This window comes from Ictidomys tridecemlineatus, chromosome 1, assembly GCF_052094955.1.
Source record: "Ictidomys tridecemlineatus isolate mIctTri1 chromosome 1, mIctTri1.hap1, whole genome shotgun sequence".
Taxonomy (NCBI): domain Eukaryota; kingdom Metazoa; phylum Chordata; class Mammalia; order Rodentia; family Sciuridae; genus Ictidomys; species Ictidomys tridecemlineatus.
Genome location: NC_135477.1, coordinates 169,094,060 through 169,105,356, shown reverse-complemented (window position 1 = coordinate 169,105,356; position 11,297 = coordinate 169,094,060). Strand labels below are relative to the sequence as shown.

At 38.8% G+C, this 11,297-nt stretch overlaps 2 protein-coding genes across 4 annotated transcripts in view; one reads left to right on the top strand and one right to left on the bottom strand.

Moving 5' to 3' along the window:
• Positions 1-79: 79 nt before the first annotated feature.
• Thg1l (tRNA-histidine guanylyltransferase 1 like) lies at positions 80-7,133 on the bottom strand. 3 transcript variants are annotated; one of them, XM_005325440.4, is made up of 6 exons: positions 6,902-7,133; positions 5,736-5,912; positions 4,930-5,099; positions 4,148-4,236; positions 2,516-2,623; positions 80-1,564 (listed from the first exon to the last, which is right to left on the bottom strand). In XM_005325440.4, exons 1-6 carry the CDS (start codon positions 7,090-7,092, stop codon positions 1,403-1,405), a joined length of 897 nt encoding a protein of 298 aa, XP_005325497.2. In that variant the 5' UTR covers positions 7,093-7,133; the 3' UTR covers positions 80-1,402. The 3 variants fall into 3 exon arrangements, with proteins under 3 accessions (XP_005325497.2, XP_021582154.1, XP_021582155.1); XM_021726479.3 differs by lacking the exon at positions 6,902-7,133 and having other exon boundaries at positions 4,930-5,095; positions 5,736-5,876; XM_021726480.3 differs by lacking the exon at positions 6,902-7,133 and having other exon boundaries at positions 4,930-5,004; positions 5,736-5,871.
• Sox30 (SRY-box transcription factor 30) overlaps positions 5,907-11,297 on the top strand; it is a 71,836-nt gene continuing 66,445 nt past the window's right edge. Inside the window, exon 1 of the transcript XR_013439660.1 lies at positions 5,907-6,977. The gene's annotated coding sequence lies outside the window, so the exon portion shown is untranslated. The remainder of the gene's footprint in view (positions 6,978-11,297) is intronic.

Genomic DNA, 11,297 nt, shown 5'->3' with positions numbered 1-11,297 from the left:
TGCATCCTTTGGCTTACCCAAAGATACAAACAAATGTTAGATTCATTTACTGTATTTGTGTAAGTAAGAAAAAGGCCAAGGAAGTTGATGTCTTTATTTTTTTTTTTCAGACATTTTAGCAATTACCAAACATGAGATACTTGTTCTTTTCCTGTGGAGGGGGGGGCAGGAAGGAAAAAAATGGCATCGACAGATGGGGTGTCAATTACTGAAGGATGAGGCCATCCGTCACACTTTCAAAAATACATTTTCTTCTTGGCTGTAAATTCTGCAATGCAAGACCAGCAACTGGGACATGGGCTGTCTCTTAATTAAATCTTAATTGAGCCAAATAATCTTCTTCCTCTAATATACAAAGTAAGGACAAGAGGAATGTAAGCTACTCAACACCCATCCCCATGACTTCCTGCCCCCTTCACACTTCAACAGCTCCCAGCATACCATCACTTCTGCAGCTCTCCTATCTCCACTGGCCCATTAGGAGGTGGAGTTAGTAGGACTCATGTGACAGCTGCCCCAAGGGCTATGTTGACCCCTCTGCTCTTGAATTCAAATGTCATTTTCTGATTACGTAGAGACTACTTTTGAATCTTTTTCAGGCAGCCGAACTGGAAGACAGCTTTTAAAACGGAATTATCTAGAGGACATGGAGTAAAAAATGGTCTCCATTTTTACTCATTCTCACATATTTTCTTATATATATATATATCTCACATGTACTTAGAAAAAGGTAAGTGGCTTTAGCCTATGCTTCCAGCAAGATGATGATCATCATCATGCTGGCAACTCCATAAAATCAGTCCTTGGAGGGTGTACACAAGGGTATCTAATACCACTACTCATTTATTCAGCCAAAACTGCTGATTTGGAGACTTGCACAAAGCCCTGAGTTTTCCTTGGAATATCTGGAATTCAGAGGCACCAGGCAGGTTTTAGCTCATATTTATCTTCAGGTCTATCAAGATTATCCAAGTACATGGGTACAGAAGTGAGATATTCAAAGTCACTGGGTTCTCTAGTTAAGAATACGTGGGTGAGAAGTAAAGTTTGGGCTTCTTTTCTATCATAGGTGAAAAGAGCTGACAGGTTTTTATAAGGCTTATGCCACAATCTAAAAATGACTCATCTCACAAGGCATTAAATAGTTCTTACTTTATAAAAATAGTACCACGATTTTGGAAAAAAACCCACAGAAATCATGTTCTAACATTGCAAAAAAGGTGTTCTGCTTAAGAGAACAAGATATACAACCCCCATCAATTCCTTCCTTCCCTGCTCCCTCCCAACTCAAGTCATGTCACTCCTGGTACAGTTCTGGGTGGCAGGAATGCTAGGGCCACCTAAGGCAAGAAGACCTGGGAGCCTTGCATGGTTAAACACAGCAGAATTGAAGAGCAGAGTGTCAGCTGTCTTCATAAAGGATCTCTGGATGTTCCTTCCAGAAAGCATCCCCAATGATATCACAGTGTAAGAGTACTGGCTTCGTTCTGGTCCGGGTTACAGCCATCTTTTTCCCTTCCATTTCTGCTGGCAGCTTAACTTCTTTTGTCGTGACTTCATCCACCTACAGGTAAAAGTCAAAGTAGTGACAATGTTAACACGAAAGAGGGTTTGGAAGAAAAGGGAAAATGTGGGGGAAGTTCACATTTGTACTTGCAATATTTATAGTTACATACTTTATGTGAACCACTTTACCAATCAGAAATACTCAAAAAAGGTTATGTTACCATACTTTGAAAAATGATGAGGAACAAAAAAGAGATTTCATGTTCCTTAATAGCAATGACTATAAAATTAAAGGTGAATTTCTCCTCTCTTACCTGCATTAAAAAGTAACCAAGTCTGTGCCAAAGAACAAATGTGTTTTGAAAATACTAATAAAAGGGATGATGTTGCCAGTAGAATGACTAGTTCTTAACTACCCAATAACACTTGAAAACATTCATTTTGGAAAAACTACATAGCAAGGCAGGAAATGAGTTTAGAGAAATAATTATGCTCAAGAGCTGATAAGAGAAAATATTGCTAGAATCAAGTATTTAAGTAAATGTGCATACTCATTTTAGAATATTAAGAATCATAAAATTTCTGGAAGTGAAAAAATCCTCATATACAACTTAGTGCTTCATTTTATAGTTGTCATAGCATGGACAATTTAATGGTATTATCCAGTGTGGGAAAAGCATTTTTTACATGTTCAAGGAATACAACAATCCTTGTACCTTTACTGTACTCTTTTGTTTGATGAGAAGTGCTTATGACATAGTTAAGTAAGTACACTAAATTTTAAAATCCCATGCTTCTACTTACCTCTACTTAAGGGAGATTTCAAACCACAACTGATGACAAAATGAGCATCCAAATACATAATCTACAGCTTGTTCTTTTGGGAAGGATCTAGTTCACCTTAGCAACTGGAGTCGTATCAGTATACAGGCAGCAGGGGGGCAAAGCCTGGGATGGCCATGGGCTCTTTTTCCCTAACTGCCACTTTCCTTGAACATAACAGCATTACCTTCTGCCATATCAACACAGTCCCTTTCCTGTACATCAGCGGCTCATTATTGTAGTTGATCTTGAATTCAGAAAATAAGATCTCATTTTTATCTGCTGCAAGAGTTCCCTGAGGAAACAAACAGATAGGAAAAGCTTTGTGTATCTTCGTTCTTTTTTTTTTCTTTTCTTTTTTGTGGTGCTAGGGATTAAACCCAGGGCCTTGTGCATGCAAAGCAAGTACTCTCTCAACTGAGCTATATCCCCAGCCCTCTTTGTTATCTCTTAATGCTTCCTCTCATACTGTACAAATCAATCAAGAAACAGCCAGTTCTACAAAACATAGTTACTAATGAATTTTCATTTTTAAGAGCCATTCGAATCTTATTTAGATGCCTATATTCATAAAATTCTTTTCTGTAGCAAACACTGGATTCACAACTCAAAGACCTTGAGGGGATAGGAGGAACCAAAAGTAACTGAGTACCTATTTTGTTTATTGTTTGATCATCATAACACCTCCACTTTAATGAGAAAACTGAAGCTTAGAAAGATTATACAGCCAGATGTAGTGGCACTTACGTATAATCACAGCTAATCTGGAGACTAAGGTAGGAGGACTGCAACTTCAAGGTCAGCCTGAGTAACTCAGTGAGAAAGACCATGCCTCCAAGGAGAGGCTGGAGCTATAGATCAGTGCTTGCTTAGTGTGTAAGGCCCTGGGTTTAATTCCTAATACTATAAAAAAAAGAGAGGGAGCGAGGGAAAGGGGAAAAAAAAAACAAGGAAGGAAAAAAGGTAGGTAGATTGAGTATACAAATTATTAAAGCTTGAAGGTTGTCTTTATTTTTCTAAGAAAATCAAAACCTAAACTAGGGTCTTTCAAACTGAATATATCTACTAGTATTCCTTCTGCTGCTATAAAAAAAATCTTAATCATTGGTAGTAGTAAAAATGACAGCCATTTACTCAGTAATTAAAATGTACTGGGCATTTTATTAGGAGCAGTTACAATCCATTACCTTATTTCAGAGTCTGTCATCCTACAAGTAGCACTAGTATCTAATAAGAAAAGCTAGTATTTATAAAAGTATTTAAAATGTTCTTCACACCTTTCTGTGTGTTACATGCATCCCGCCACTTCTACCATAATCCTCTGACATAGGAACTATTCTCTTTTACATTTTACATATAAACAACCAAGGCAGGATACAGTTATACTGAAGCATGATTCAAGTATAATTATTTAGCTACCAAAGCATGGACTCTTACTAAATAAACAGTGGGGTTTTACACTCAAGAAAGGACAGGTGCCCCACAAACCTGGCATTGAGGGAAAAGGCCTACTGGAACTGAGAGAGCACACAGGCCCTGTTGGAAGAGGGCAGGCGGTATGTGGCTGCAGCTGAGTACAGAGCCAATACCACCAAGTACATTTTATAGCTGAAGTTCAAGGAGGCGCAAGAAGTACTAGAAATTCATCAGGCTTTACAGAGCAAGAGAGCAGTGGAATTGCTACTATGATGTTCATATCCTTTCAAATGAAGTTGTAAAGGGAACTAAAGAAGCATGAAAGGGAACATTAAAAAATGTTATGGGACAGACTACAGGAAACCGTCCCTAGCTAAGTATTACAGTCGTAAGATCTTTATACCTGTAATCTGTCTTTGGCTTGTACTGGTGTTAGTCCAGATTGTTGAATAAGTGCCCAGAAAACTGTATTATAAAGATTATTGATGTGACCTGTGAGAAGAACAAAACAGTAGTTTACATATATAATCTCTATTCAATATTCATACTTTGAGGACTTCTACAGCTATGCCTCTTTCTTCTCTAGAGATCTCAGAGACATTTAATAATTTGCCCAAAGTCCTGCCAGGAAACAATGAATGGAAGGAGTAGGCATAAACATATTTTTCCCTAACAACAGCTTTATTTGGTCATTTCAGTTACACTTTATATAAATATGAATACTCATTTGATTTATATAATTCCGATCTCTTTTCCAATTCTGGTAAAATCAAAATCGCCAAATGTGTAAAAAATTTCATAAATATCACCATAGCCACGTAAGGCCTGCTCACAACTGCATGACTGCAAATATGTAAAACAATGGGTAACCCAGGAGAACAACAGGGAATGGTATAGACTGGCACACTGCTTTAGTATGTGTTTAAATTTAGCTGCCACTGTACAGGTGTCCATCACTAAGGAGGAATGCAGAACTCGTATTGCTACAACTTCCCATTAAAAACAAAAAACAGACAAGAGTACTTCTATGAAATCTCCCAATTTTTCAAATATTTTTAACTTATTAAAAAATGTTTAAAATACTGCATTCTAACAAAATGCATGTGAGTCAAATCTGTATTACATTGAGACATTTAATGCATGGAATTGCTGGTTTAATACATCTGTTTATTTGGTGTCACTTACAATCTGCTTGCCTCCAGCTGAGGTAGTCCTTTAAAGTCTGGTTGCTAGGATACACGACAACTCTTCCATCAAAGCCTGGGGGATACAGAAGAGGCTGGTCCTCAAAGTAATCTTTCCAATAAAACACATAGCTGGAGGCGAACTGGGAGGCCACATGAGTCATGAACTTACTTGCAAATGTAAGGCACATTGGGTGGAGCAAGAAAAGAGAAAATGTAAGATATTAATTCAACACCATGATAGGGCCTGCAGGTGCTACAGAGAGATTACACAAACCTTCCAGCAAGCCAAGAATTAAAATACATTTTGGCCAATTTCAGTTACATATTTTAATATATATATTATTATTATATATTAATATTTTAATATATAATAATAATATTATATTTTAATTGTAGCTAATTTATTCCAGTCCTATTATTTACTAATGCCAATTTAAATATGATTTAAATTTACGGTTCAATGTTTTTCTTTTGTATTATCTTTAGTCTTCAGAAGATGGAAAACACTGCTTTAAAAACATACTAATTCATTATAATTTGTTTCCTTTACAGTTTCAAAATACTGTCAAAAACCAAATTTGTCTATTTTATACTCAGATCTTCCTTAATAAAAATTTTAAATATTACTGCAATGCATATAGATACTGACCAGCTAAAGCCCACCTATGAATCACTAATATTACAATTTTATAGTCTCTGTTACTAATCATGTCAGTCATCCTTTGTAGTCTGTAAGCCAAAATAAACAGAAAAATAGATGCTGATAGGAAATATTCTGAAGAAAAGAGGCAGGCCATAAATTACCTGGCTCTTCTTTTAAACCAATTGCTTTTCCTCCTGAACACAAAGCTGTATTCATCACTTTGTCCATATGCAATCACAATGTCCTCCAGTTCTTCCATTACAGTCTGGGCACATTTGTTCATCAGGTGGAGAGCGCGGCTGTCATTAGGTTTTGCAAAGTTGTGCTTCTCAGCAAACCTTCACAGGGGAAAGAGGAGTGGGAAAGGCATGGAAAGAAGAGTTTTTTTCACGAACAACACAGACCATGAAGGTAGTTCCAAGAGGAAAATACTGTAACAGGGCTACTAGCTACAATCTTGAACAACAGAGAAAAAAGGGACATAATTGCCACTACACCTCTATTTTCTTTTCTTTGAAATGAAGGTAGACATTAACCTGTTGATTATTAACGAGTTGTCCTGAAGATAAAGGAAAAATAAAAATGTAATATGCCTGGTTCCTATTAAGTACTCAATAAATGTTAGTTATAATGATCATTATTGCTGGGGATGGTGGCACACGCCTGTAATCCCAACAACTCCAGTGACAGGCAGGAAGATTGCAAGTATCAAGGCAGCCTTGGCAACTTAGTGAGACCCTGTCTCAAAATAAAAAATAAGAGGTCTGGGGATGTAGCTCAGTGATAGAGCACCCCTGGGTTCAATCCCAATACCACAGACACACACACAATAATAAGCACTTATTAAAAATTAAACTCCCATCTGTGTTAATTTCTTTTTTTTTCTTTGTTTATCGAATTCATTCCACGTGGCCTATTACTGATAATGAAACACGGTTATACAGTAAACTGTTGCCCATAAGAAAGAAGGCCAACTCCGGCCTCTGAACAGTCAGCTCTCAAATATCTAACAGAATAGATGGGAAATACCGTTAAAAGTTAAATATTGTGCCGAGAAGTGATAGTTTTTCTCCGCCAGGACTTTGCTAACTGGTTTCTGTTTACTTAACCAGGGCGTTCCAGGCCAGCCCCTCACCAGGGAACCACCTTGTTCTTTTTAACTACCCAGACCAGCTCACACACAAGCCGGTCGGCGGCCCGCACGGAGGGCGACGCTCAACGCCGGGCGCTCATTGGCTTCCGCGTTACCGTGGTAACCATGAGCCAGGTATGTCGGATTTCCCGGAAGCGCTGGCACACCACGCGGCCTTCAGCCGGGCTCGCTCACCGATGGAAATTCCTGCCGTCCAGCCGCACTACCACCCAGCACTGAGGGAGGCAAGTGTCGTCAGCCTCGAAGTCCCGTACGTACTCAAACTTGCTTTTTGCCATGGCTACCCCCAATCTCAGACACCGTTTCAAAGTAACGGAAGTAGAGGCCAAGCAATCGTGGACCTTAACAGTGCAGGAGGTCCACATTTCCACTGCGGAAGGGAGAGGTTCAGATAGCTCCGCCCCGGAAGTTCCTTTTCTTTTCGAGGCCGCTCTAGCCCTAGTGGAGGTCATCATCTCGCTCCCCTCTCCTTGTGGTTCCTAATCCATGCGGTGACCCGGAGAATGTTGCAGTTCTTCCACCCTGCACTGTTCTTTTTTCTTTTTACTTCCTACAGCATATCACTCTCACGAAGTTTTTAAACATAATTTCTAACCAAGTTTGAAAGCGTATTGTATTTTTTTTGCCCTTTTAAAGTAGCATTTATTAATTTTTTGTAGAAAATGTGGAATGAATACTTTTTATCCCCTCCCAACCCTTCATCCAAAAACATTGTGGATGGTTCTTTCTAGTTTTTTTTTTTTCTTTCTGTGTATATTATGTTTAAACAGAGACACATAAATTTGAAATCCTTCACCTTGTACAATTTTTGTATTTTTTCCATGGAGCTTGATTATTTTCCAATGTCATTGATTATTCCAAAGTGTGCTTTTTAAAGGAGAAATACTCTTGCCAGGCTCAGTGGTGTACGCTTGTAATTTCAGCAACCGGGGAAGCTGAGGCAGGAGGATTGCAAGTTTGAGGCCAGTCTCAGCTAGGGTCTCAGGAACTTAGTGAGACCCTGTGTCAAAAAAAAAAAAAAAAAAGGCTGGGAATGTAGCTTAGTGGTAAAGTGCCCATGGGTTCTATCCCCAGTACAGAGAGAGAAACTCATTTCAATATTCCTACATATGGCTATACTAATTTAACTTACTCAACTCTTCCACCATTAAATATGCAAAGACCAAAAGAAATCAAAAACATTTGATTTCTTGTTGCTATATAACAGCAACAATAACAACCCTCCTATTTGTAGGATGACTATGTTGCCCAGGCTGACCTTGAACTCCTGGGTTTAAGCAATCATTCTGCTTGTGCCTCCGGAGTAGCTGGGACTACAGGCGCTGAATGGTGTAAATGGCCATTAGGTGAATTTTTCCATTTTTCTTATCATTATGAATTCAGTTTTTTAAAAAATATGTATTTTCCATTTATGTTCATTGGACAGAGATGCGATGATACCCCAGATAATCATCCAGTTCCTTATTTCTAAATACTGTTTTCCATTAGAACAAACTCCACAATTCTTGCTCCAGATTATGTTACCAAAAAATTCAAGGTGAGCCTGGGATCTTCTATGCCAGAAAGAAAGGAAATGTTCAAAGAGTAATGAGAAGTTATCAAAAAGATGAGCCTGCTGGGAGAGGTTGTATGTCACTATAATCCCATTTACTTGTATATCTGAGGCAGGAGGATTGATTATGCAGGGCCAGTTGGAGAAATTTAACAAGACCTTGTGTCAAAATAAAACTTAAAAAGGACTGGGACTATGTATCTTAGTGGTAGAGCACTTGTCTAGCATGTGTGAAGCCCTTAGGTTTCATCTGTCTCTGCAAAGAAAAATAAAGATGAGCTAGCTTGAAAGGGGTCTCCCTGGCTAAATTTGAGATAATTTGAGCATCTGTAAGAATAGCTATAATTGATTATAATATATAAAGTAAATATAAATCAATAACTCTCTAATAGTACTCAGTGTGAAAAGCTCACTACATTGGAGATAATTATTACACTAACTTCTTATTAAGAATTAGTTGTTAAAGAATTAGGCATTTTCCTTCCCTTTTTATGTGGAATTATAGTTTAACCTCAGTTGATGTGGGAAAGTTCTTTGCAAAATGGTCGGCTTAGAAAATAAGCTTTTTGTAAATACCTGTGAAATAATGGACTCAAGTAAGGATCACTAAAGTATGCTAAAACTATTATTTATGAGATTTATGGGAAACAGAATGTTCTCTAAATGTTGTACTATTGTCCCAACAATTGTTTGCTAATTACAAGGGAGAACTCTGACTGTTCCCTCCTTAAACTGGTCTTCAAAGTTGGCATCACTAATAGCGACATGGTGCACATGACAAACATAACACCGTGGATTAAAACTGGTTCAGCCCTTCAACCAGTGAGTTATGACTTTCCCCACAAATTAAAGTCAATTGAAGGGCTGGGGAATGTGGCTCAAGTGGTAGCGCTCGCCTGGCATGTGTGTGGCCTGGGTTCGATCCTCAGCACCATATCAAACAAAGATGTTGTGTCTGCCGAAAACTAAAAAATAAATATTAGAAAATTCTCTGTCTCTGTCTCTGTCTCTCTCTCTCTCTCTCCCCCCCCCCAAAAAAAAAGTAGAGTTGTAAAAGCTCTCCGTGGGGGGAGTTGTGGGGGGATGGCATCACTTCCCTTGAAGAACGAACGTGAGTTGTTCCTGCATCTGCAGAAGCCCAACATCAGGCTAAGGGCTGAAGGCTACATGTGTCTCATGATTAGTTAGAAGTTAAGGAAGAATACATATTTTTTAAAAATAAAATAAAATAAAGTCAATTGAGGATACTTTTAAAATCCCCAATTCCTAGCCTGCACCCAGGATTATGAAATTAGAATTTTTGCAGGTGCAGTCTTTGTTCCCAGGATGATATCAATGTGCAACCAAGATCAAGAAGTATGGATTTGTTGGGCACAGTGGTACCATCCTGTAATCCCAGTGACCCAGGAGGCGAGGGCAGGAGGATTGTAATTTCAAGGCTAGCCTTAGCAATTTAGCAAAGCCCTACACAATTTAGCAAGAACTTGTCTCAAATTTAAAAACTTAAAAAAGGACTAGGGATGTGACTTAGTGGTAAAGTGCCCCTCGGTTTAATCTTCATTACTGTGCAAGTGGCAGGGGAGGGGGCAGTATTTAGGGGTGATTCAGTATAGACAAAAATAGATTGATAGAAAAATCAAAAGTAGCAAAATGTTAACAATTCTTGAATCTAGTAGTGGCAATAGGGGAATTCATTACATTTTTTTTTCAGTTTTTCTACGTTATAGGTTAAAATCCCTCCAAAATAAGTTGAAGTCCTTACATACATACCTGTGCATATAACTTTGTTTGGAATAAAGTCTTTGCAGGTATAACCAGTTAAGCTGGAGTCACTGCTAGGTGTGGGGTTATAGGGGTGCAAGCCTGTAATCTCAGCTACTCAAGAGGCAGGAGGTTTAAGGTCAAGTTTAAGGTCAGCATTGACAACTTAGACAACAAGTTAAGGACAAGTTTAAGGTCAGCATTGACAACTTAGAAAGACCCTGTCTCAAAATAAAAAATGTAAATAGCTGTCCCCAGCACTGAAAATATATATAAAAATATATATTTTATACACGGACACACACACACACACACACACACACACACACACACACACACACTCACACACGGGGCTAGGGATGTAGCTCAGTATTAAAGTGCCCCCGAGTTCAATTCCCTATACTAGAAAAAAGGGTAGGGGCAGTGATCATTAGAGTGGTTCTTAAGCCAGTATGACTGGTTTCCTTATAGAAGAACAGATAAAAAGAAGGAAGATAACATGTGAAGAAGGAAGCAGGATTAGTAGGCCAAGGACTGTCTTCCATCACCAGGAGCTAGGAGAGAGGCATGGAAATAGGTACCATTATTCTTACCATTTTACAGATATAAAATTGAGTGGACCGAAGTTAAATGGCCTGCTTAAGTCTACAGGGCCAGGGGGTGGTAGAGCCAGGATTCCATCCCAGACATTTTAGCTGCAGAGCTTGTACTGTTAGCCACTGCTCAGAACCACATCCGTTTTTTATTTTTCTGTTTTTGTTTCCCAGCTCTATAGCAATTTCTGTCTGTGCCAATCATTTAGTATCCCACTGAATCCTGGCCTCAGAGAGGTACATGGGTCACCCAACCCCTTAATTCTCAAACATAGTTTATTTATATACAACCGTTGTGATTTTGTCATATCCATTTGCTATGGTTTGGACATAGTTTGAGTGTGTTCCACAAAGGTTCTTGTGCTGCAAGCTTGGTCTTCAGTGTAGTAATATTGAGGTTGCAAAATCTTCAAGAAATGGGGCCCAGTGGAAGGTAATGAGATCATGATGACTCCACCCTTGGAAGGGATTAATCCTGGTCTCAAGGAGTGGATTAGTTCCTGAGAGTAGACTGCTGTCAGAGAGCCTGGCATCTCCACTAAATTTCTCTGCCACATGTGCCACTTGCCTCCTTCCACATGTTCTCCCACTGTTGTGATACTGTCTGCCATGAGGCCCTCGGCAGAGCCAAGCAGATGCTGGCGGCATGTTCTCATACCTTAGC